Raw genomic sequence first — 26,748 nt, 5'->3', positions numbered from 1 at the left:
CAGATTCTGTGTCTCCCTCTCTCTCTGCCCTTCCCCTGTTTGTGCTCTGTCTCTCTCTGTCTCAAAAGTAAATAAACGTTAAAAAAAAATAAAAATAAATAAAAAGATTTACTGAATGAATACAGTTAGGAGTCTGAATAGGGCAGTCTTCATAAATAATGTTTAAACAACAAGACCATGGGGCAAACTGGGATGTAGAGTCACCCCAGCTGGGGGTCATCTCCCCAGCCAATCCTTTCTTCACTTGTGCGCGGCCCCCAAACAAAAGCGATGTCAATCGCAGCCAGTGTTACTCAGCACACAATGTCTGGCACTGAGGCGGGCTTTGCATGCACTACCTACTATTCCCCTTGGCAACTCAAGAGAGGTAGAGGCGAATGCCTGCACGTTACAGCAAACGCCCACCACATCGTTCCTGGAGGAGAGGGGATCATATTATAGAGGAAATCCGGGAGGTTGAGAAGTACAGGGTTTTACCCAAAGGAATTCCCCCCAGAACACACACACTACCAACCATTACGACTCCTTTGCCTCCAGGCAATACCCTCTGTCCCCTATTAAAAAAATTTTTTTTGGTGATGTTTTATTTATTTTTGAGAGAGTGCAAGTGGGGGAGGGGCAGAGAGGGAGACAGAGGATCCAAAGCGGGCTCTGCGCTGTCAGCAGTGAGCCCGATGTGGGGCTTGAACTCGCAAACCATGAGATCATGACCTGAGCCGAAGTCGGACGCTCAACTGACGGAGCCACCCAGGTGCCTCCCCGCCCCCAATTTAAGTTTATTTATTTTAAGAAAGAGAGAGTGTGGACAGGGGAGGGGAAGAGAGGGAGGAAGTGAGAGAATCCCAAGCGGGCTCCGTTCTGTCAGTGCAGAGCCCCACATGGGGCTTGATCCCACAAACATGAGATCACAACCTGAGCCGCAATCAAGAGTTGGATGCTTAACCGAGCGAGCCACCCAGGTGCTCCAACCCTCTGTGTCCTGTTTTATCTCAACTCTACCCCTCTATCCATCCCCTGGGTCCTGAATCTTCTCCCGACTGTACCATTTATTCTCACTGTTCCAGGTTTTGCAAGCTCATTACGCTTAGCATCACTTTACCTTGTGATTCGCAAGTATTAAACCCCTCAGCTAGAAGGTAGGGATTTTCCCTTATTTTCTGTCTGCAAACACCAAAGTCTTTAAAAATATCTATTGATAGAGGTGCCTGGATGGCTCAGTCGGTCAAGTATCCGACTTCAGCCCAGGTCACGATCTCGTGGTTTGTGAGTTCTAGCCTCGCGTCAGGCTCTTGTGCTGACCGCTCAGACCCTGGAGCCCGCTTTGAATTCTGCGTCTCCCTCTCTCTGCCCCTTCCCAACTCACGCTCTCTCAAAAATAAACATTTAAAAAGTACACCTATAGATATCATATATATATAGTTAGACACAGAAATGCAAGTGTCATTCGCTGAAACTTGATGGACCTGTCCCTTCCTGCCTCTTGCTAACAGAGATGCACCCGACGCACTGCCATTGCCATATATTCTAACTCCCATGGGGGAGTCCGAGCTTCCCATATGCTGCATTCCCCCAGAAGTTTTCATTCAGCCTAAGTCTTTGGGTTTAGAAAGTCTGTTTGCTAGAATGAAATCACACCTGGACATGGACCCTGCTGAACTCATCTTGTGAAAAGACCTGTCATTTTCGTATAAGTTATTTTATGATAGATCGTCTATTTAAGTTCAAATAATGTAATTGAAAAGAAGTGAAGTCTACCTGTAAATGACTCAGTTAAGAACTATACCTCAAGCATAGATAAGTTGGATTTATCAAGTTAGCTTAGATTTTTGTGACAAATGAACCAGTAGGACTAAAAAGTATTTGACTAACACATATATCCTCGTAAACTTTGGAGAACTGTGGAGATATTATCAAATAAGTTAACACAGCCAAAGAGTTTTCCAAAGATTTATTGAAGCAGAAACAAGTTGGTCAGACACTTGTTGGAAAAAAGCAGTTTTAATGGTATTCAAAAATACTTTTTAAAAAGTATCCTAGCACAAGTTTTCTTCGTAAACTAGATTATGTTTGTAAACTTTTCTCTAAATCTTTTAAGAGTGTTGGTTCTTAAGAACTAAAGGTTATTCCTATTCCAAATCTATCTTGCGCTCCTGAAAAACTGCAGAAAGGCACTTGAAAGCTGTTTCTTTAAGATATGGATTTCTTTTTTTTTTTTTTTATTCTTGCTGGTAATATACTGCTGCACCGAGTCTGTGCAATCTTCACTCAAGGTCATCGTGATGCTGAGAAGTTTCATTGATAACCTGCAAAAAAATTCAAATTCAAATCAAATACGGTACGACATGCTAAAGATTCAGCTACCCCATTGAGCACGACAAAGAAAAATCCCTACGAAATAGAATTTATTGTGAAAACAGGCAGATCATGTTGATTATACACAAGAAGGGTCCCAGCTAGAAGGGACAGATGCGTACATAAGCCGCTCTTCACCTACAAGCAGATTAAGTATCCAATGGAATGTTAGGGTTTAAGAAAAGAAAACTGAACTATGTTTCTGAAGGATGCTGTGATCATCCTATGCAGCAAAGTTTAAAAGCAATGAAGGCATTCTAATTGTACAGAACGTACACTTGAAGTTTATGGGCAAGGGAAGATTCCACGAAGGTTACAATAGATTTCGGCCATTTCTTTCTTGGCATAGGGAACGAACAAGAAACGAAGTGATCGTAGGGCATGTCCCTGCACTACGTCAAAGGACACAGGAGCGTTGAGGAGGCAGTCAGCAGGGAAGGCCATATGTCCAGGATCAAAACATTCCTGGGATTGAGGTTCTAATGAAGGAGCTCATGAAGCGAGTCTAGAAAGTAAAGGAAAGAGGCTGTGCTCCCATTTTAAATTAAGGACCATAGAAAGAAATCCTTTATTTTGGACTATAGGTAGATTGTGATCTCACCTCCACATTGAGGAACCAAATAATTAGTTGGCTGGGGGTCATGCCAGGAGAAGAGGCCTATTCTCTTTTGAGGGGTCACGGGTGAAACGGAACCCCCCCCCCAATTAACCAGGTGTATATGAGATACAGACTTAGTGATTCACAAGGCTATCAATGCCGGCCTGAGATGATGCCGATTTTGAGTGAAAGATACCAACCTGTCCATCTCTGGTTTCGACCGTCTTAATCAGAAGTGTTCTTTTTGAGTGAGTGTCAACCAGAGGAAGTGAATCCAGATTGGTTTCTGAATAAAGAAAAAAGCCCCAAATGAGGAAAAAGGACACTTGAAAAAAACAAGTAACTGGCCAAAGAATTATGACTGTGGTTCATAATTGCTCAAAGTGCTGCTCCCAAAAGAATTCTAGAGACTTAATACCCGTTTGAAAGCCCAGCATCAAGATGGACTATTTCAGTTACACCCCAAAGGAAGAAGTCAATGTGGTTTAAATTTAACTGGAAGCACAGACTGTAAGCCAGTACTTGGATCTAAAAACTATGGACATTTTACAGGATTTTAATTTGTATGGCATTTCCAAGTATCATTTAACAAATGAGTGCTTTATCATGAACAGACTGGTTTACAAAGCTGCTAAAATTTTTCAAAAAAGGGCAATCACATGCTTACCCCTCAGGTTCAGGGAAGAAAAGTTGGGAAGAGGCAGAGCAATCCTATAAAAAGATAAAAACAGTAAAATTTTTGGAAAACAGCTCAAACAATAAGGCACGAATTCATTCCCTTCTTGTTTTCATCAAAGGAGACAACGTATTCCTGTAGTTCATGGTGTGAGGGATTTGCTTCAAACATATTTACCTACGAGTGGCCTCATTAGTACGTTTACAATCTTTTACCCCAAGTATCTTCTCCACAGGGGCGTGAACTGGAGGCATCACAGAGTGGGAAGAGCGTTGGCGCTCAGAGAGTTAAGAGTTCAAATCCCAGCTCTGCCCCTGACTAACTCTAACTAGGGCAAGTTACTAAACCTCCTGACCGAAGGTTCCGTATCTGTAAAAAGTGGTCAGTAGCTACCTTGAAGATATGTTCCCAAGATGAAATGAGGTGAGGAATGTCAAATGAGTGACAGAATACCTAATACACGGTGGCTATTAATTCAGGCACACAAACCCTCGTGCCATACCTGCTCTCCTCGCCTTCCAGCAGCTTCCTGTAGGTGGCGATCTCAATGTCAAGAGCCATCTTAACATTCAGCAGGTCTTGGTATTCGCGAAGGTGACGAGCCATTTCCTCCTTCATGTTCTGAATCTCATCCTGCAGGCGGCCAATAGTGTCTTGGTAGTTAGCAGCTTCGACGGCAAAGTTCTCTTCCATTTCACGCATCTGGCGTTCCAGAGACTCGTTCTGCAGGGGGGGGGGAAGAAAGGCTCAAGTATTAGAATGATAAGGCCCATGTAAGCTCAAATCTTCAGACCCCAAAGTGCTTTTTTGAACCCGTCCTGACAACTCATGGTCTTTGGATTAAAAAAATCACTTTTTCTTCATTTGAAGTTTTGTTCAGATATCGCCATTAGCTCGGTCCATGTGGATGGTGCAGACTGGTTATGTTCCCTCTTTTACGGGGGTCTGATACTCACAGTCCCTTTGAGGGCGTCCACTTCGCAGGTGAGGGACTGGACCTGTCTCCGGTACTCATTTGATTCCTGCTTCGCCTGGCGCAGGGCATCATTGTTCCGGTTAGCAGCCTCAGAGAGGTCAGCAAACTGTCAAAAAACAAATAAAAAATGTAGACCCCCCCAAGCGACTTGGTTTCCAATCCTCTAAGATTCTACCTTCCCCAGAAAAACGGCAGATCTTAAAGATGGTGACCAAACAAATAAACGACACGTAATCCAAACCACGCTCCGTATTTTTAACTTCAAATCTCCTTGTCTCTCAGAATATGTCTGCATTTCTGTTCTGAAAAGCAGAGGGGGAGCGATGGAATGCCGACACTGATATGTTCAAGTAGAGACGTGATCTACTGCCCTCGTTCAAGGGTGGAGGTCAAGGGCATGGTGTTGGGAGTTACTTTGATGTAGGGTTAAGAAGGAGGGGTGGAAAAGAGAAGGCGTGAGTGATGGGGAGGCTGCAGCAACAAATTAAACTTGAACAAGAAGTTGAAGAAGTTTGAAGACGTTCAAGCCAGCTTTCTGACTGGAGCTAATGGGTATGTATAGGAATCACAGACGGGTGCAAGCATTTTCAGAGCAAAACGCTCTTCTTTTGTTCTAGCCACACGGACTAGCGTCCTACCTTGGACTTGTACCATTCTTCAGCCTCCTGAAGGTTCTTGGCAGCCACGCTTTCATATTGCTGGCGCACATCCCGCAGGGCAGCGGTGAGGTCAGGCTTGGAAACATCCACGTCGATTTGGACGTGCTGGTCCTGGATCTGAGCCTGTAGCTCTTGGATTTCCTGAAGAAAGAACAGACAGGAGGTCGGTCGAGCCACATCTGGGGACAACTTCACCCACGTTCACCCACATTCGCCCACAAAAAGGGGCTCCACTTGCCTCATCATGTAGTTTCTTCAAAAAGGCAATCTCTTCCTGCAAGGATTCCACTTTGCGCTCAAGGTCAAGACGTGCCAAAGAAGCGTTGTCAACATCCTGGTTGGAAAAGAGAAGAGACGGGCATTGGGGGGCTGCTGAAGCCCAAGGCCTATCTCATGGATTCATTTTAAATCAATCACATGAGCTTAGTCTCTTCACTGTGAAGAGATTGTTGACAGATTTTATGACTTTTGCATTAGGTCCGTAAGTCACCCAGTACTATAACATACTCTACTTTCTTTGCTTCGTTAACTAATTTGAATTGTGACCCACTGTGTTGTGTTCTAGGTGGCTGATAAGCAATTTGGATGCAGATAAATGTTAAACTGAACAGGGCAAACCGTACTTCATCGGTCATTAAAATCCACGTGACAGCATTTTTAAGATTTGTTTTATCATGTCGCGAGATAACGTGACGATCATAGGGTTGGCCAGATCTCACTTCATTATACCTGAGAGTACGCAGAACAGAAATTTGTGCTTTGAAAGTGTCAGTGGATCCATGAGCTCTATTTTTTCTCGACTCAAACTTCTGAACCTTATCCTTAGAATTCAAAGCGAGTGTGTAGTCATCTGGCATTCAGGTTACAGGCTAGATTTATACTCCAACTCAAAACTGGCAAAGATTCAGTTCAGGCACGTAAGGAAACGAAATGTAAATTCTGGACTGTATTTTCTCTGCTTCCTCTCGTAGCACATCCTACAAGGGTGTGTCCATCCCTTCCGCTGAGCACGGTGTAAATTCTGTTACTAGGTTTGTTTCAGAATGACTGCTCAAAATGCATGTAATGAAACTATGTGAATAATTCTTGCCGCTCTGGCTCTCTTCTGTTTCCACCACTTGTAACCTGCTACGTCCCAAAGATTTTATGTCCCCTCAAGGAAACGTCACGAGAATCTTTACACCTCTTATTTTGTAAGCAACTGTACTCAGTGTATGGTTTATAGCATTACAGTCTTCAAAGACACCTCTATCACCTTCATGGAAACGTGAATGAGGAATGAGTGATAACAAAAAAGAAAAAAAAACAGGCTTGGGCAAAATTCATTTTTGCTTGTTAAGCCCTAAAAGAGATGCAAAAGATAATTTACTGCCCTCTATAAAAAAGTTCAACGGGGGACATTCTACTTCATTGAGGAGACTATGAGGGATTTTACCTAATCCCTAAACAGGAGATCTTTCCTAATAATATTGTTTCATATTAACTCACTGCTCTGCAGAAAACGTTATAGATATGATGATCATAAATGCTCGGTTACTAAAATGAAGCACACACTGCAGTGTTTAACTTAATCTGGTAAGTGTATTTCTGCTTCAAAATGTTATTCTAGACTATTCCTCGGAGAGCTTTTATAGCCATGCCAGTAAGTGTTCAGGGGAAGAAAACTATGCTGGCAGCTCTTCCGGCTTTTGAATTCTAATTTCAAGCTAAAAATCCTTTAAGTCTATCTAACTTTGGAGCAAAAAGTCCTTTACTGAAAATCCGTTCTTCAGCCTTAGGTTCTTGTGGAGGATGTGCTAAAGAATTTAAGAAACCAAATCAAGAAAGGCCTTTCAAAATGTGAATTATGATTGTAGCTTTAAGAATATACTTCACAAGTCTGGGCCAGAGATTAGATAACGGATGTTAGCAAATACTTGTGTCCGACCAGGACTGTGCTTACATCATTACATATTCAATAAGAATGCAGCCTGTTGCAAAGCTTCTCTGGGAACACAAAGACTCCTATTATTTCTGTCCTGAGCCACCACACTTGCCAGAATGTCTGTATCTACATTCCATAGTGAAGCCCGTAGAAACCATTAATACCTTTCAGCCCAGAGGACAGATGGCTCCTTTTCACCCTTATTAGATCACAAAATAGTTGTGCCTGGGGATAGTTCCATATAACTTTAAAGCCGCCATGGAACTTGCACAGAAGAAAAGACACTTGCTGGCTTCCATCCAGTGAAACTAAGTTTCTTGTCCCCCTGTACATTTACATTTTAAAGTACAGGGCATAACTGTGCTTTCTGGTGGCCTTGTAAAAGTTAGCCAACTTGACTTTAGCAAACCTTTATCTACATCAAACTGTAACTGTTCAGAATCTGAATGTCAATGTGTTTCAAAAACAAAACGGAAAAAAAAATTTTTTTTTTTGAAAAAAAACGTCGAAACAAAGTAAAAAATCAAAGACTTTCTTTATGTCCTAAGGAAAGGCTTCACCCCATTCAAGGGTTTTTATTCGGACAATTTCCGATCTGCGGTCTTTCTGCCGCTAGGGGGCTTTGCGCACAGAAGTGAAGTTTTGCGCTCTCTAGACTTGGGTTGAGTAACTTTTGAGAATTGCCCGTGGGTTGATGGGGCGGGGTCCGGTGGCTGTGCAAGTGGGAACAGAATCTACAAACCTGTCTGAAAGATTGCAGGGTGCTCTCGGCTTCCTCTCTCTGAAGCATCTCCTCCTGCAACCTGAAACAGTCGCGCATTAACCAAAAGGGAACTGGGACCCCGCCAGGGGTGGGGCGGCCACACCCAACCACCACGTCGCGGCGCCGCGAGACGAGAGCCGCTGCGCCACCTCTGCGGGCAGCCGGCGACTGCGGCTTTTAGGACTGCCGCCCTCCGCAAGTTTTAGCGGGACCTCGGCCCGCAGTGTGCAAAAGCAATCACGGCCGCCACGCCAACCTGCACGGCGAACGCCCCCACCCCGCCTCCGAGGAACCTCTGCAATCCCTTTGTCTCGCAGCCTCCACACCCCTCCCCTCTTCCCTTCTCCCGCCCCATGATGGCCGCACGCCAGAAGGGGCCAGGAAACTTTCTAAAAGTTTGGGGGAGATCGCGCTCGTTGCTTTTAAGGGCCTTCGGCTACAAAGTGGTAGTTTTAAGAAATCTGTAACCTGAAGCAGGGTGTTCTTGGGCAATGAGTGGGGGGGGGGGAGGGGAGAGGAAATGCGAACTGCAAGGTCTGGGTGCAGGGCGGGGCTGCGCCGCCGAAGCCACCGCCCCGCTCACCCGCTGTCCCCCAGACAGCCACCGCCCGAGCCACATCCCCAAGGGCGTGGCGGCTTCTCGCGGGGGCCCCGTACCCCCCTCCCTCCCTCCCGCAGCCCCGAGGTGGGCGCCGCCTTACTTCTCCCGGAGCCGCATGATGTCCTCGGCCAGGTTGTCGCGCTCCACCTCGACGCGGGCCTTGTCGTTGGTGAGCTGGTCCACCTGCCGGCGCAGCTCCCGCATCTCCTCCTCGTAGAGGTCCCCCAGGCGCGACTTGCCCTGGCCCTTGAGCTGCTCGAGCTCGGCCAGCAGGATCTTGTTCTGCTGCTCCAGGAAGCGCACCTTGTCGATGTAGTTGGCGAAGCGGTCGTTCAGCTCCTGCAGCTCCACCTTCTCGTTGGTGCGGGTGTTCTTGAACTCGGTGTTGATGGCATCGGCCAGCGAGAAGTCCACCGAGTCCTGCAGCAGACGCACACCGGGCACACTGCTCCGCAGGCGCACCACCGAGGAGCGCGTGGCGTACGGGCCGCCCGGGGACGAGGCGTAGAGGCTGCGGCTGGTGCTGGGGCGCAACGCGCTGCCCAGGCTGTAGGTGCGGGTGGACGTGGTCACGTAGCTCCGGCTGGAGCTCGGCCGGCTCCCGGTGCCGGGGCCGCCGAACATCCTGCGGTAGGAGGACGAGGACACAGACCTGGTGGACATGGCTGAGACGGTGGCGGTGGGCTGGGCGGCTGCGGCGGCGCGGACTGGCTCGGGGAGGACAGGCGAGCGAGGGCGCGGTGGGTGTGGGCGGTGGGAGCGCTGCTGCGTCTCTGGCGCGGGGGATCCCGAAGCGAGAGTGGCAGAGGACCGGACCGGGCCGAGGGCGCAGTTTTTATAACCCGGTTAGGAAAGAGGGTCCCCTCCCACTGCCATCCCAGCCGCGGAGAGCGCCAGCCAATGGGGACCCGACGAGATGCGGGAAGGGTGGGCGGGGGTTGGGGCGGGGGCGCCCTCGAGCCTTCCTCTCCGCCCCTCTGCAGCCCGGGACTGGGCACCTTCCCGTTACTTTTTGGGTGGGCTGGGACTTTCGGGGGCTTTCCTGATGTTGGCCTGAGCTCTGCTCCCAGTGGGTGCTGAAAAAGGCGGGGTCGCGCGGTGGTAGGGAACCCTGCCCGGGACCGGACCGGAGGGGTCCCCAGGCACTGGGCCAAAGAGGCCTGGGAGGAGGCGGGCGGGTGGGAGGGGCGCTCCGCTGCAGGCCAGTGTTCTGCTCGGGGCTGGTGGGTGGGGAGACCCGCGGGCAAAGGGGCAGGAAGAGGGGGGGATCCCGAGGCGTGGAAGGCGCGGAGAAAGGAACAAAGAACGCCTGAGATTGGAGCGGGCGTTGGGGGCGCGCACAGCCCAGAACACGGAGCTGGGGTCCCGAGCAGGCTTGGCGCACCGCCCGCTTTGGCCCACGAATCTTTCCAGCCTCTTGTCGTGGGGGTTCCTTAGGTTCAGGGACCTAACGGGCTCGGTGTGGCTTTGGACGGCGCGAGCTTCGAGGCTGCGGCCGAGGAAAGCCCGAGGGGCGGGGGGCGGGGGGGGCGAGAGGGGTGGGGTCGCTGAGTCACTGGCAGTGAGTCACCGGAGCCCTGCTGCCCGCCGAGGTTGAGGGCTCCTAGCGGTTCGGGAAACCGTTAGACGAGATTGACTCAAGTCTCCTCGGCCGCGCACGCCCTGTTGATTCTAAGTTTTACCCAACTTCTAGTCGGGCCTCCTCTTTCTTGTGTGCGGTTCGCCCGCGAGGATCCTAGAGCGCCCCTAAGTTGTTAACAACTCGCGCAAGTCCGATTTTGCTCCAAATGCGCGGACTTCCCATTAGCAGGAAACTTCTTGCAGACCCCAGATAGCTGCCAAACACCGGTCTCTGGCATCACGAATGCCCTCGGGGAAGGGTTTTCTTGCAAAGTTCCCTCCCACCCTTCCCTCTGGGCTCCCCTCAGTGCCCCCCCCCCCACCCCCGTGAAACCACACCCGAGTTTTAACAAGATCTGAAAGTTCTGGGTGAAAGAGGAAACCCGGCGTCCGTCCGTAGTTTCAAAATCAAATTGAGAGATCATTGGTTTTTCTGCTATAGTGGAAGTCATTAAAGGCATAATCTGTGCCAATTATAGAATTAATTAGGTGTTGCTTTAAAGCTCCGACCTGATTAATGAAAGGCAATTATATAACTCAAATGACAGAATGTTTGGGGGAAATAGATTTATGTGTTCATTTTGGTTCAGCGAGGCACATTGCGGGATTCTGGAGACTTGTCTGGGAAATGTCACCGGTCCTTTTGGCCTATTTTCCAAGAAGAATTAGTGCAATTGGTCTTCCAGTGAGGGAGATAAAACTGTCTACAGAGCAAACAGAGCAAAAACCTTCTGGTCCAGGGCACCAGGGAGTGTCGAATTCCGCCGCCCAAATCTTTCTAGGTAAAGGACCATGGTTGCGGTATTAGTAAATGCAGAATACAGTGCTTACCCCCAAAGGGAGATGAAGGGAGGAAAGGCCGACAGTCTTACTGTGGTTGATTAAGCAGCAATTGAAACATCATGGAATTTTGTTGTGGTTGTTGTTGTGTGTTTAGAGGACACATTGAGTACCAGATGGATTCACCGCAAAACCACCGTAAAAGTCTATAGTGGATAGTTTGGAGAAAAATGGTAAAATCCTTCCCCCTTTTTCTGGGGGGAGTGGGAGGGTGGGTGAAGGCTGTGGGTGTGGTACTGGAGGTTACCCGGCATTTAAGAAAAATAGTTTGGGACCAAATTAAGGGTTTATCCCCGCTTCTCTGTACAAGCCTCTGCTAGGTAATATTTTGTTGACCTCATTTCAGAGCGCTCTGGCAAGTGGCACAGCCAAGGTCAAGGTGCAGGACCTTCGCTGCATAGCTCCCCTGCTGTGGGTTTCCTTTATTCTTGCTCCATGAGAGCTCTTGATCCAAGCCATTGCTCAGCAAATGTCACCATTGTGAGTGCGCCTGGCATTTTTAGGATGAGAAAAAAGCCATCTCCCCAGGGGAGGAGGCGAGGGTGGGCCCTACTCCCACCTAAAATGCTGATCCCAGGGCAATGAGGTGGTGCTGCTTGCTGACTGAGTCACCATGGAAAATGAGGGCAAGGCTCTGGTGTGGTGTGGCACGGTGCCCTGTCGGTGACCACAGCAAATTCCTCGGGGCTATGGTGACTTCCTCTGGGGTGGACTCTGGCCTTCCTCACCATTTCTAGGGTACCCCTTCTCCTTTCTAACCCGTCCGCGATCTGTATTCGCGGGCAGGACGGTGGTATGTTCTCTGTCTGTTTTAGCTCAGGCGCTATAACAAAATACCGTAGACAGTGTGGCTTAACCAACAAGCGTTCATTTCTCACAGTTCTGGAGGCAGGAAGTCCGAGATCAAAGTGCCAGCAGATTCAGTGTCTGATAAGGACCTGCTTTCTCCTGTGCAGAGAGCTGCCTTCTTGCTGTGTCGTCATGTGGCGAAGCCAAGACAAACTGTGGTCTCTTCCACTTCTTAAAAGGGCACTAATCCCATAATGGGGGCTCCACCATCAACACCTCATCTAAACCTAATTACCTCCCAAAGGCTCTGTCTCCATATAGGGTTGCATTGGAGATGAGGGCACAAAGTATCCATCCGTAGCATTTGGCATAGAATGCATGCGCACACACACACACACACACACACACACACACAGATATGCAATATCCAGTATGTCCTTCCTATTAGAAATTGCCATAGTTAGCGGCGGGCTGTAGGGCGTGGAAAAGTGGAGATTACAAAAACACTTTAATCGTTCATGTGGAACGCGTGAGACTTAGAGAATCAACTTCATTCAGAGATACGTCTGCCTCGTGCAGTGCCTCAGCCAGTGGGTCAGTCATCCGTGTGGGAGACCCCTCTGTCTGAACCACCGTTCTCAAGGGTGACAAGTAATCCTGCTATCTCTGCACCCCGCGTTCCCAGTCACCTTTTGGAAGTAAACAGTATGCAGACGTAGCTTTCTCACTTCATATGTGTTTTCTGAGGGCCACGCCAGCCTCTCTCAGCGGTGTGTTCAAATGCCAGACCGTGAAGCTGCTTCAAACATGGTGCCGGTCGTGGATAAAGAAGGACACCGCCGTAGAACTTGTAGACCAGGCGTAAACATGACCAAATCTAAAGCACTCACAGCGATTTTGGAATTTGCAAGCTGTGGTGATGTCAGTTGAGTTGGGGCGATTTGAACTGACGGACCAGCCAGCCATGTGCAGACGAGCTTAGGGCCCGTGGGGGCTTTCGGAAAGCTGGCTGGCGGGAGGCCACGCCAGGAGGACAGCCGCTAGCAGGATCGCCTGCATGGAATGTGAGAAGCGAGAAGGTGGATAAAAGGAGACGTGAGAAACCCGGCAACGCCAAGAAGGCGTGGTAACAAAGATAATAATACTCAATGTCATCAGCGCTTTAATTTTTGTGCCTGCTGGGTGATGGGAACTTTGCATGCATTTTACTTAATGCTCTCTCAGCCTCTTGCAAGGTGGGTTTGATTGTGCATTTTGCAGCTGAGGAGTCTGAGAGGTGGGCTAACAATTTGCTCATGGCCCCGTGACTACGAGAGGAGGGAGAGAGGGGGCAAGACTTCCTCCTGGGGCCTTTCAGACTCCAAATGCACTTTTCTTTTCTCTCCGCCTTCCTCGAGGGTGAGATCTTGCTTACTATCAAGCAATTCAATTCACACATATTATTTAGGGCCTTTCTGCATTCCAGGAACTGAAGAGGCAGGTTAATTATCAGATTACGCTGTGAAGTAGCAGGACTCTGAAAGGAGCTTGGCAGGTGCTGAGACTATGATGCTTTCTGTTATTCAGGGGATGGAACAGTGGTTCCTAGTAGATACGAAGGGAGTTTGGTTTTCACTCGCTCCCTAGATCGTTAATTTTGAGAGTTAAACATTTTCACCTCGATTTCTTTCCATCTTTCCGTCTCTTCAGAGCATCATATCCAAAAGCAGACACAGCTCGTCTCACACCCTGAAACCCCCCAACCCCAACGGCTTCCCCTCCTAACTTCCCAGTCCAGGGCAACACGGCACGTTACCCGGATTGGAAACCGTCATCACCATGGCCACTGCTTACTCTTAGGTCACTCGGATCCAGGGGGTGTCCTGGCTCGTTGTTTCCTGTATCCATTCCTCCGTTTTGTGGCCGTCACTCATCCGAGTCATTTTGAGTCTCACCCCTGCGATGCTGGAATTGGCTGTCCTCCCCCCAGGCTCTGCGCGCCCCTCCCAACGTGTCTGTCTTGGAGCCACAACCTCTTCTTAATAACTACATTCTCAAGACTCCCTGAAGACCCAAAGTGAATCACTCGTTCCTTCATTAGAATGCCCTCCATGAGGGCAGAGATTTTTCTCTCTTTGGTTCACTAGCCTTTTTGTTGAGTGCATGGATTAACGCATGAGCCATTCACAGAAGAGGGAAGGAAGGAAAGAAGGGAGAGACGAGGGTAATATTGTAATGTTCTATTCAATGTTCTAGTTCTAGTATGCTATTCAATGTTCTAGTATTCTATTCAATGTTCAAGCATTGTGCTAGTTAGTGACTTTACGTGTGACTGTATTTAATCTCTACAGTGTATTATGATCCACAGATTTCATCCACTTTCTCAAAATACATTTATTGAATATTTACCATGTGCCGGGAGTTCCACTCGACACTGAGGAAAGTGAGCAAGGCAGGTGCAATGCAGGCCCCCTTGGTTGGGATGTAGACTTGAGTTGTGTGGGCACATATGTGACCCAGAGATGCAATACTCAGGTAAAGGGACAAAGGAAGGAATTACAGTTTGTAATAAAGATGACAAAGGAAACATAAGTCTTGCTGCAAAGGAGGTTGAGACTTGGGGCACCTGGGTGGCTCAATAAGGTCAGCGCCTGACCTTGGCTTAGGTCATGGTCTCACCTGAGGTTCATGAGTTCGAGTCCTGCTTCAGGCTCTCTGCTGTTGGCATGGAGCCTGCTTCAGATCCTCTGTTCCTCCTCTCTCTGCCCCTGCCCTGCCCCCTGCTCTCCCTCCCCCGCTCTCTCTCTCTCTCTCAAAAATAAATAAAACCTTTTTAAAGGAAGAGGTTGAGGCTCATAACATTCAACTGTGTCCTTGGAAAGCCATGCCCGGTGTGAACATCCATCCTTCTTTCCACTGCTCCTCCCCGGACAGCAGTTTCAGGGGGGCCCTAAGCTGCTCTCTGTTCCACGAATATACCACATTTCCCCATGCTCAGGCCTTTTCTCAGATTCCATTTAACAAACAGTTGTCCTCATTTTCTACACTTTCTGCAATGCTTGTTAGTTCAGGTCAGTAAGAAAGTGCCTGTGGCTCCAGGAAGCTCCTAGCCTTGTAAAAGGATTAGGAACCACATAAAGATCTGTAATGCAGAGTGGAATGTGGTGAGTGCTCCCATAGAGAGAGGAATGAAATACTAGGGGCTTTAGGAGGAACGATCATATCCCCTTGGGGGAGACCAGAAAATATATTTAGAAAAGGTGGTATTTGGAGAATGGGTGCAATTTTTATAGCTTATTGTGGTAGAGAAAGAATGTTCGAAACTGATGAACCCCACTAAGAAGAAATCGCATAGAGGGCAGGGTTTCGGGGGGGGCATTGAGGGAAGACTAGAATCCCAGTATGGCCCGACTCTGGAGCTGTTGTAGGGGAGAAAGGGCATCAAAAGCTAATACGGGACCATGCGTTGGAGGATGAAATGCCAGAGAGAGAGGAGTTTATAATTAATGTGGTGGGCAGAGAGAATTCACTGCCATTTGTGCCTGGGAGAAAGGCATGCTGTGGCTGTGCTTTAGGAAGACTGTTGTGGCATCTGGGGGATGAGTGATTTGAGGGCTGTTTGCCGTAGATCAGGTGCATGGTAAAAGGAGCCTGCCCTTGAACGGGGAGAGGCGGGTGTCCTGTGATGGCACAGGGGGATGACTGTTCCAGACCATGAAGTTAGAGAGAAGACATGCTTGTCAAAGGGCTCAGAACTTTCTGGACAGGAACTGAGAGAATGGATGCGGTATACACAGAAGAAAAAATATGTGGTGGGAAATTAATCTCAGGTGAAAGAGAACTCACTTGTATCCTCTTACCTGGAAGTATCTTCCCTTCTGTAGTTGATGTAAAACCCCATGGGCACCTGGCTGGCTCCGTTGGTTAAGCGTCTGACTCTTGATCTTGGCTCAGGTCGTGATCTCACGGTTCGTGAGACTGAGCCCCTTGTCAGCCTCTGTGCTGCTTGGGATTCTCTCTCTCTCCCTCTCTCTGCCCTTCCACTGCTCGCTCTCTCTCTCTCTCTCTCTCTCTCAAAATAGATAAACTTTATTTATTTAAAAAAAAAAATTTAACATTTGTTTATTGCTGAGAGGCAGAGAGAGACAGAGCAGGAGAAGGGGACGGGCAGAGAGAGAGGGAGACACAGCATCCGAAGCAGGCTCCAGGCTCTGAACTGTTGGCACAGAGCCCGACGCAGGGCTTGAACTCACGGACCACGAGATCATGACCTGAGCCAAAGTCGGATGCTTAACCGAGTGAGCGACCCAGGTGCCCCTAAATAAATAAACTTTAAAAAACAATAACATAAAACCGCAAGAGGAAGGTGAGATATAAGCTGGATCATGCCGTTTTACCCTTTATGGCCCTTCTAGCCTGTTCATATGAGTTAATATCAATTACCTTATATTGTTCCTTATCTGATTTGAGTATGTTGGTCTGGTTTCCACAGATTTGTAAACTTGGGGACTTCTTTAGTACCCTCTAGAACAGTTTCTAAAGTTCAGAGAAAAAGCTTTAAGACACATTCCTAGAAATCTTTCTGAATCTTTTTGGGGGAAATAAAAGCAGATCATAGTCTCCCCCTAGAGCTATTTATTACTTACAGCTTCATCAAAGTCTAATGTACAGTCTGTGATGAAGGAGACAGAAGGTGATGAGTATGTAGGAGGGAGAGAAAGACATTAATTAACAGATGGAGGGAAAACCTAGTGCAAAAAACTCAAGTTGATGTGAGACAAATGCAAGTTTTTTTTTTTTCAGGAGATATTTCATTAATGGTCTAATGATAGTAACAGTTGAATAGCACGGTTTTCTTTTCAAGAACTGAAAAAAAATTTTTTCAAGTTCTGATTTGTCTTTGTGGTAACCTGTGAGGTTGGAACAGAAGTATATTGATTATCTGGATAGCCACAATGTCTTTCCTGTATATTTGAGACCAATCAAAGAACTCTATCCCACTTATCTCAAAACTGACTGATTAATTGACCAATCCTTCCACAAATGTGGAGATGTTTTATTTCTGGTATATCACATTAACTTTGCCAGCAAAATTATTTTCTTCAGAAACAATGACTATTGCATTTTACTTTTAGATATGTTTGATAAACACAGTGTTTAAAATATGCCCCATAAAACACTGGTCTCTACGTGTGCTGACAAAGATCATTATGATTTGTAGAGATTAGAAATGAAACTCAAAAGACAAAGTAATAGAAAAACAGTAAATACATAAATCAAAGTAACCCTAAATGCAAATGGAAGGAAATATAAGATGGCATAATGATAAAACTATGTAAGGCAAAAGATTAAGAAAACCCATTAAATTTATGACAAATAACTAAGAAAGACCATTTTGAGTTGACAGCTTTCTCCATAATTCTACTGCAATGGTTTCCAAAATATTGAGTAAGATTTTGTATTTCTGATTAGCTAAGTACTGGAAACATGCCCTCTAATGGGACACATGTGGATATACAGAATAAGTACAAAAATATTATGGAATTTGAGCTTAATATAGATTAAATATGTTTTCGTCATATCATAAATCATGAAAAATTGTTCTGATACAGTATTGTAATTTCTTCATCTGTCATCTCCAGAATTTCGGGAGTTTTGACATGTGTGAGCAGAATATAGTGCAGAGAGATTTACATGTCAAGATCACAGTTTTTGTTTTGCTGACTCTGGATTGTTTTTCACAGTTCTTGACTCGTGGACTCTAAACAATGATAATAATAACCAGACATACCATGATATCATTACTAAAATTGGAGTCTGGCCCAGATTGGAAAACTAATGGTAATCATGAGACCTTGCTTATTTTGAGTGCCTACTGTATGCCAAGTGTAAACTTATTTGCCATGTATAAACTTACGGAATCCTCTCAACAGCCCTATTATACATATGAAGAAACTGAGACACGGAGAAGTTAAGTAGCTTACTCAAGCTCACACAGCCAGGAAGTGGCAGACCTGGGATTTGAACCCAGGACTTCTGGCTCCAGATCCCACACTCTAAAATTCACTGTAAGGCAGTACTTCACACACTGTGGTATTTTTGCACTACAATTGGTGATGTGCCCAAGACCCTTTGCGTTCTTTTCATGTTATCTGTCCTATCTCTTTGGATTTCTTTTGTTCCTGTTCTGATGCAGCAACAGAACACTTTTTGATTCAGAGAATATGGTGCCCTTAATGAATCATCAGGATGTCCATGGACATTTTCAGGGACTTTCTGTGGAGATCTCAGTTTTTAGTTCTGAGTCAGCCTACCAGAATGATTTGATAGTTATGGTGTATGACTCCTGCATACAATTACAAGACTGAAAATCCTCAACCACATTGCTGGTGGAGAAGAAATGAACCAACGTTTTTGGAACACGTAGCCTCTGTAAGTAAGAGCATCTTTGACTTACTGTCTTGTTGGTTTGAATTTTAGGGAGATTTATTAACGTTTGGGGTACTAACATTGCATAGGCCGAGAATAATGGGAGAGTTTTGAAATATGGGAGATTCAGTGATTACCTGACAACCAAGATTCTCAAGGCCAGACTAAACAGTGTTACTGAGGATACATATAAGCTTACTAGCCAGGTAAAACATTTCTTGCGCAATAATAATCTTATTGCTTTTGCATATCAGGTTTTTCCAAGTAATGCTCATCAGCATCAGTTCTTTTAAAATAGAGCATCCTTAAAGCATCACACATATACAAGGGCAAGAGCAAGAAAGTCCCATTGTAGATCCAAGGGGAAAAGAATGCATGTGAGTATTATAAACCGGATGAAATCTTAACTCCGTAGTGGCACAGTTACTTTAATAGATTGGATTATTCTGAAGACAACCAGTGACCCTCTTCCTTCCATGTATTTGAGTCCTAGTATGTGCCAGAATCCCCGTTATGTGCAAAGGACACAGAAATGAATAAAACACCTTCCTTGCACGCAGGGGGCACCCAAAATACTTCTCTCTTCTCTGCTCAATCTTTTTCTCTCTCTGTCTTGCATGATTGTGCTGCCACATTGAGATCTAGTTCAGCCGTTTCATAACGCCCCCACCCAAGGTTCAAAGTGCTTTGGTGAAATAACATCGACTTTTACCCTGAAATCCATGGAAATATGAAGTTTACTGTTTTGTTCTCCCTGATAAAAGATAGCATAATAACTAGTTGCCGGGTGACTGCATAAAACACAGGCCCCAAATGCAGCCGGTGAAGAGCAGTTAGCAATTAAGTAAAGGAAATGACTGGTGGGTTTGAAACTCAACACACTGCCCATGTACTTGTTAGCGTAGGGAGGCCTCTGGGTTGCTCTGACAACTTTTATCACTAAGGAAATAGTTTTGGTGACTCATGCTCGTACAGAACGACTTCTTTCAAAATCTGTGTTTTCGGTGACCTTACCATTATGCTTCTGTTTTCCTTTTTCTTTGGACGGGGACAGAAAAAGCTTCATTTGGATGGCATGGGTTTATTACTCAGTAGCATATTATTCGCTGGCTGGCTCATGTTTTGAAATTTAACGGACTCAGTGGTGATCAGAGTAAAAGGTCAGTAGTTCTTGCAATATATTGCTATATTAAATGTAGAACTAAAGCCTATTTTCTAAGCAGAAGTGTTATATCTTATATTAACAACATCTCTTGTCGGTTACTTTTTTGTTATTTAACGCAACACTGTTATTCAAAAGACTGGTTGTACTTTTGGCAAGTAAACCAAAATACTGAGGTACTTTGCACCGTAACCTAAAATGCCTTAGTTGTCCCTCAAGGAGATGAAAAACTGGACTTAAAGTCTCCACTGAGAGTCGTCTGGAGATGATAATTATGAAAATAAAGGGACTTGAAGGAAACGCCTTTGCCCGCTTCTCCTTTCAGGTTAACTGTCTACCTGAAAGATGTGCCAACAGTATTTATTGACAATTGATATTTCTCTGCATTAAAATATAGTAAAGAAGTTGCAGAAGAAATGAATTAATTCAAAGAGTTATAGGCCGATAATGTGTTTGGAGAACGATATGGGAGAACTTCCTACAGGCAAAGAAAACCAGGAGCCAGGTGTCTTGCCTGGTAATTTCTATGGCTCCAACCTTCAGTGTGGTCAGCACAGGGCTTACCTGGGTCCTCATTACATCTTTTGTTCTAACCCCAGAAATCGTGCTGGGAGTCTCAAAATTTAGCTGTTTTCATTTTGCTTTTAATGCAGCCCTTTTCTGTTTTTAATTTTGTGGCTGGAAAAGCCTGAAAAAGACAATGAGTCATGACAACCATTTCTTTTTCCTCCAGATAGGAGCCTTCAGCGTGAGGCGAGGGCACTGAGCACCATTTGTGTGATTCATGAGGCTTAGTGCCTGGGCGCTTTTCCGAGGGGCCCCTTTAAGGGGACCCACTAGTCCAGTGGTTCTCAAAGTGTGGTACCCAGACCAGCAATACCAGCATCACCTGGCGTGGGAAAGGCCATCAGTCCCCACCCCAGATGCACTGAATCAGAACTTTGGAGCAGAGGCCCAACAATCTGTTTTTTAATAAGACTTCCAGATGATTCTGAGGAAGGCTGAGGTCTGAGAACCACTATGCTAGTGAATTCTTAATATTTGTGGCCATGAAGAGCATGAACAATATAGTGGCTGGAGAGGCGATGTTTATGACTCTTCATTTATGAGGAAATGAAGAATAAATAGAAAAGAATGTTTTAACTTTTAGAATTCAAGACTAAAAAATTAAAAAGCCTGGAATTTAATTAGGGGGACTGATGCTTGCAAGAACCTTGCTTTCTCAGGGAAGGGCAATCTGATGACTAGGGAATTGTGAAATATATTGGCATGGTTCTGAAATTCTAGAATAAACTCTCGTGAGAAAAGGCACGGCTTTCTATATTAGGAAATAAATTCAACCCAGGTGTGTAAAATCCTAGAAGACTCTCATGTTCCATTGGCTTTGCCAATTCATTTGCATCTTGAGGCCACAGTTTCTAACTGAAAACCATATGCGTTGTTAATTGCCACAAATGATCTCATCAGAATGAAGTCAGAGATTCAGAATTTGTAAGAGGATGTGTGAAGTGTTTTGATTATTGAAAAATGTGAAGCATAAGCATCAAGAATAATGAGTAGAGATATTGATGGCAAAGAGGTGGTTTAGAAGTTGATACAAAAAAGGATTGATATTTCAACTTCCCTTTGACATACACCTCCTTGACTGCTGGCTCTGTCGTGTATTAGTTTTTGATGTTAAGTAAATCACGGTTTTTAAAAGCTCTTCATCTTAGTTCCCTCAACAAAAATGTAGCATTTGTGATCCCTACTCAGAGGATTGCTGTGAGAATAAAATTAGATTAAAATATGAAAATGCAGTTTGTAAAGGTCAAACATTACACATTTTAGATATTGTTGTTAGGACTGTTGGTATTTTGTGTCTGGGTTGGGAGGCTTTGTGATTGTTGACATAATGACATCCAGGAGTTTGGAATAAGTGTGTATGTCAGCAGATTTTATGATTACAAAAAATACCCATGTTTACTTTTCTATTAATTCTCCTCTAGTGGAATGTTTTCATTTTCTCATGAGACGAGAGAGATCCGCATATGTTTTATTAAGGAAAGCAAGCCTGATATCTTTTATCCTTTGAACCGAGGGACTACATTTCACTCATTCTTGCGGGGAAAGATGTCAGATTCTGGGTAAATTCACAGGTCGTGGATAAGTCTCCATTTCTTCCAATGTAAAGGAAGGTGTTGCTAATACAGAAGCGTGTGAAGACGAAGTGAGAGATGTATATAAAATACATAGTTGAGGGGTACATGGTAAGCACTCGATAATGTGGGTCGTTATTAGTGTTGTTATCGTTATGAAACGATAGCTTGAAGAGGGGCAATGTGTCTGAATAGTCGAGGGAAGGAGAAAATAAGAAGACAAGGAGGCAGCTTGTGAAATGGCCCGACCATTTGGCACGTGAAAATTCAGGTCCGATGACTTTTCTGGTCACTCTTATGAAATCAAACAATTCTCCGATGGTTGCTCATAGAGAAAATTAATATAGTGATTTATAATCTGCGTGTCTACCTCATAATCAACATTTCGGTTTTGCTTTAAATTTCTGTTTCTTCCCTCTCCAGGCTTGAGTGTGCTAGAGACAAGGAAAAGGGAGTACTGAATTTCTCTCTCCCCCTCCCCGCCTCTCTCTCTGTTTACCGAGCGTTTCTCCTCGTCCTTCCCTACCTTGCTGACTAAGGTCTCTTGCTGGTTAGGGTTAGGGCTCATTGAGAAGAGGTGAAGGGGAAAAGAAAGTTCTTTCTTGACAACTATTGTTGGTGATCTAGAGTTTACACCGCTCCATTGGGCATGTGTTTGAAATGGGCCCTTTTTCTAGCAGGTGTTTCTGTGGGAACTTCTCATCATTGGGCTGTCTTGCCCAAAGTGCCCTTGACATGCACAGGTGCATTCGTATTTGTCTTCCACAGTCCCAAGAAGTCATTCGGAAATACACTCTGCTTCTTTTTCCTGTGGTAACTTCTTTCCAGGGGCTCATCCTCCCTCAGAATCTAAAACAGCAAGTTCTCCCCTATATGGCTCAGATCTGGTCCAAGTGAAATACTTTACCTACCAGAACTCAGAGGAGGATGAGAGCAGAGTTTTAAACTCCCAGGTGGTCCTGTGACGCTCTTTGCCTTGAACCTGAGGTGAGTAGCAAACAGCCCCAAAGATCTTGTTGGCAGAAAGGTCAGTCCACACAGCACGCTGGCAACTTTCTCCCAAAACTTTCCTCTGCAACCATCTCCAACTTGTTTATACCTTCCACATAGATACATAGCTGGTTGTAAGAGTTTGATGTAACTCTTTGTGGAACCCTTCCTTTGCGTTGTACTGGTGTATTTCACCTTGGCAGGTGGTTTCTACTGCTTTTGCTACTTTACATGAAACTTGCTTTAACTCCTATCAAAGGTAAAAAGGGAAAGGACCACTTTGGGGCTGCTCTCACTCCTCAATCACCCCAGAATTGTGGTCGCTGCCAGGGAGAAAATGGTGTGTCCATGCAAATGTAATTGGGAACCTCCTGCGTGCCCAAATCACAACATAATTCCAAAGTTAAGCTTTAAATGTGAGCAAGGGTTTTTTTTTTTTTTTTTTAGATATTCATCTTTTCCTCATAGGTAGCTTTTTGTTTTTTAAAGTGACTGAGTTACAGTATTCCTGTCTTACGTTATTAACCCTTGAACTGACTTCTCTTATTGTTTTGGGAGCTAAAAATGTGTTTAAAAATGGTGCTCAGCTGAAGTTAAAAAACTGCTAACTTTTATCAGTTGTTAAATACAATTCCCACTTCTACTTAAATAAACTCATCTGGAGACAAACAAAAAATTTTATGTATTGTGTTTAAATTATCTTTTTGCATTGCAGGCATAACTTTTTCTTTTTTATCTTTTTTTTTAAAGTTTATTTTGAGAGAGACAGAGAGAGTGTGAGTGGGGGAGGGACAGAGAAAAAAGGAGACTGAAGCAGGCTCAGCACTGTCGGAGCAGAAGCCACGTGGGGCTCGAACTTGTGAAACTATGAGATCATGATCTGAACTCAGGCCCCAAATGTCTGTTTCTGTCTTGTGGTACTTCTGGGGGTGGTGTCTTAGTACACTAAGAAAACGAACCTGGACTTGGAATGTCACATAAGCCTCATTTTTCCATGTGTTTTTGTAGTGACCAGATGATATTGTGAAAATTATATGGACCTCGCAAAATTTGCTGGGAATTTGAAAATTGGGTATGGTAGGTATTTGTCTAATAATTCTTAATATCAATTTGGTTATTTTCTCAAATGGGCTTGATTGGCGTAGTAGAGTAGCAAAGCCTTAACATAATGACTAAATACTCATCTATGCATCCATCCACCCAAGGGGCTCCTTTTATTTTAGTTTATTTTAGTTTATTCTATTTTAAGTTCACCCCTAGCATGGAGCCCAGCGTAGGACTTGAACTCACAACCCTGAGATCAAGACCCGATACTCAACCAACTGAGCCACCCAGGTGCCCCAAAGGGACTTCTAAAATATTAGAATTCTGTACTAAAGTAAATATTGGCAATGCCTCCTACCATAGTGTTCTTTTCTTTCCTGTCCTCCCATTTCGTCTTCCCTGTTCTCCCTGTGTCTTCCTTTTTTTGTTTTCCCAGATATCTGGGGATGTGCTCAGGGGAGATGATGGTACTTGGAAAGAGTATCTGGGTCTGTCAAACTTTGAGACAGTTTGAAGATAAGGAGGCAAGAGTCAAAAAAAGAGAAAGAAAGAAAGAAGAAAGAAAGAAAGAAAGAAAGAAGGAGATGCTTCTAAATCTTGTGCAACACTGTAATTTATTTTTTTAAGTTTATTTATTTATTTTGAGAGAGAGTCAGAAACAGTGTGAGTGGGGGAGGGGCCAAGAGAGAGGGAGACAGAGAATCCCAAGCAGGCTCTGCCCTATCAGCTTGGAGCCCAGCGTGGGGCTCAAACTCACCAAACCGTGAGATCAAGACCTGAGCTGAAATCGAGTCAACAGCTTAACTGACTGAGCCACCCATGCACCCCACGTGTGACACTGTAATTTAAACAGGATTTAGCGTGGCAACTCACTCTATGGTGTATCAAAGTTGATACAAAGATGGTGAGCTGAGAGGAGCTGTACATTAGACAAAGCAAAGCGTGTGTGTGTGTGTGTGTGTGTGTGTGTATGTGTGTGTATGTTAACAAGGTTTAGAAAGGTTTTAATAAATTGGAAGCATTAAGGGGCACCTGGCTGGCTCAGTGGGTAGAGAAAGCAACTCTTGATCTTGGGAGTCATGAGTTCAAGCCCCACCTTGGGCATAGAGCTTACTTAAAAAAATACAATAAAAATAAGTTGGAAGCCTCAAGATGAACTTGAGACTCTAAAAAGCTCCCCTGTGAAGCTGAAAGCGTTTAGACTGCCGCTTGTATCACACTCCTTTTAGCCAGAAGTTGTGTGGGGAACATCTAATGTGTTCCCCTAGCGCCTGGGATCCTATTTCTGCCACTCTGCCACCAAAAAGAGCTGGGAGGGTAACTGGTAACAAATCTCGAGGGGATACCAAAATGACCTTAGAACAGGAAGGAATAGCTAAGAAAGGTTAGCAAAAGAAGAGGCATTGTGGAACTTCCTACTAGGTGTGATAATGTACGACAAAGTTCCAGTAATTGCAAGTGTGGTTCGTCAGCCAGAATAGCAGACACATCCCAAGAAGAGTGAGGCCCCATGGGGATGGTACGAACTTAGAATATAGTGTGTGAAAGAGGAAAGAGGAAGTGTTACACACCACCAGGGAAGGGAAAACTAGATATTTGCGGGAAAGTTAGGTTTAAAACCTCACCTTGCACCCCATATCAAAATGCATTTTAAAAAACGAAACGTGGGGCGCCTGGGTGGCGCAGTCGGTTAAGCGTCTGACTTCGGCCAGGTCACGATCTCACAGTCCGTGAGTTCGAGCCCCGCATCGGGCTCTGGGCTGATGGCTCAGAGCCTGGAGCCTGTTTCCGATTCTGTGTCTCCCTCTCTCTCTGCCCCTCCCCCGTTCATGCTCTGTCTCTCTCTGTCCCAAAAATAAATAAACGTTGAAAAAAAAAAAAACAAAAAAAACGAAACGTAAGGAAGAGAAGAACATACAGAGACATAGGATAAGTCACAAAGGAAAACTATGTGTATTTGATGGCAGAAAATTTAATACTTCTGTGTCATAAAATATTACAATCCAAATTCAATGGAAACTGATGAACGGGGAAGTGTTTTTACAATACACGTGGTTGACGGCTTTATAACAACAAAAATAAAATTGTGGTAATTCAGTAAGAGTCTCCTATCATCCCAGAAGCAAAAGGACAAATGTGAAAAATAATTGACAAAAGAAAAAATTACAGATGTCCCATAAAGATGTGATAATTCACGCTCGATGTTAACCAAAAAAAGGGAAAATAAAAATGACACCCTAATTGTTGGCCTACAAGATAGACAAAGGTTTCAAATGACATCACTTGTTCATGTGGATGTAGGAGGTGAATGTTCTCAGTCACTGCTGATGAGAGTTTGGACTCTAATCGTTCTGGAAATGGGTTTTGACAATATGCGTCAGGAACTTATGTAATAATTATGACTTTCACCTGTGACCCCCCCTTCTAGACTCTAGCTGATGAAAATATCAGAGCATTTGAATATTTATATGCAAGAATATTCATGTACTGTTCATGGTAGCAAAAACTGGATCCTCTTAAATGTTCAATACTGACAGACTAGGAACACAAATTATGGTTGTTTATGGACTACAGAAACAAGAAGGAAAGATACCCAGGGAACAGTTTAAAAATGGTTGTTTTTTAGGGGTAGGGATGAAATCAAGGTTTTTTTTTTTTTTTTAGAAGGGTATGTCTTTTTCCTCCTTTTACTTTTGTGATTTGCTTTACCCCTCCAAATTAGCATGCATTATTTAGAAAATTCGGGAAAAACTGGGGCGCCTGGGTGGCGCAGTCGGTTAAGCGTCCGACTTCAGCCAGGTCACGATCTCGAGGCCCGTGAGTTCGAGCCCCGCGTCAGGCTCTGGGCTGATGGCTCAGAGCCTGGAGCCTGTTTCCGATTCTGTGTCTCCCTCTCTCTCTGCCCCTCCCCCGTTCATGCTCTGTCTCTCTCTGTCCCAAAAATAAATAAATGTTGAAAAAAAAAAAAGAAAATTTGGGAAAAACTAAAGATAACATGTGAAAGAATGATACATCTCTTTGATCAAAATGGAGAACTGGTCATGATACAATGTTAGATGAAAAAAAAAACAAGGTATAAAACACAAATGCAGGGGCGCCTGAGTAGCTCAGTCCGTTAAGCATCCGACTTTGGCTCAGGTCATGATCTTGCGGTCTGTGAGTCCAAGCCCCGCATCAGGCTCTGTGCTGACAGCTCAAAGCCTGGAGT

At 45.0% G+C, this 26,748-nt stretch overlaps 2 protein-coding genes across 2 annotated transcripts in view; one reads left to right on the top strand and one right to left on the bottom strand.

Annotated features, from left to right (window-relative positions):
- Nucleotides 1-1,933: 1,933 nt before the first annotated feature.
- Nucleotides 1,934-10,052, bottom strand: VIM (vimentin). The gene is made up of 9 exons (XM_043564688.1): nucleotides 8,650-10,052; nucleotides 7,928-7,988; nucleotides 5,500-5,595; nucleotides 5,241-5,402; nucleotides 4,583-4,708; nucleotides 4,129-4,349; nucleotides 3,618-3,661; nucleotides 3,151-3,236; nucleotides 1,934-2,303 (listed from the first exon to the last, which is right to left on the bottom strand). Exons 1-9 carry the CDS (start codon nucleotides 9,210-9,212, stop codon nucleotides 2,262-2,264), a joined length of 1,401 nt encoding a protein of 466 aa, XP_043420623.1. The 5' UTR covers nucleotides 9,213-10,052; the 3' UTR covers nucleotides 1,934-2,261.
- Nucleotides 10,053-19,336: 9,284 nt separating this feature from the next.
- TRDMT1 (tRNA aspartic acid methyltransferase 1) overlaps nucleotides 19,337-26,748 on the top strand; it is a 77,875-nt gene continuing 70,463 nt past the window's right edge. The window contains exon 1 of the mRNA XM_043564686.1: nucleotides 19,337-19,366. The gene's annotated coding sequence lies outside the window, so the exon portion shown is untranslated. The remainder of the gene's footprint in view (nucleotides 19,367-26,748) is intronic.

This window comes from Prionailurus bengalensis, chromosome B4, assembly GCF_016509475.1.
Source record: "Prionailurus bengalensis isolate Pbe53 chromosome B4, Fcat_Pben_1.1_paternal_pri, whole genome shotgun sequence".
NCBI classification, from domain to species: Eukaryota; Metazoa; Chordata; class Mammalia; order Carnivora; family Felidae; genus Prionailurus; species Prionailurus bengalensis.
Note: the sequence above shows the minus strand (reverse complement) of the source record. Positions and strands in the feature narration are given on the sequence as shown.

Bases quoted from the DNA above. Each gene is read 5' to 3' on its own strand.
- VIM (XM_043564688.1), bottom strand. From the start codon at position 9,212: ATGTCCACCAGGTCTGTGTCCTCGTCCTCCTACCGCAGGATGTTCGGC. The intron at 3,237-3,617 runs GTAAGCATGTGA...TTCTTTATTCAG, and splicing joins TTCTTCCCTGAACCTGAGGG to AAACCAATCTGGATTCACTT. The intron at 2,304-3,150 runs GTTGGTATCTTT...ATTTTTTTGCAG, and splicing joins TCGAAACCAGAGATGGACAG to GTTATCAATGAAACTTCTCA.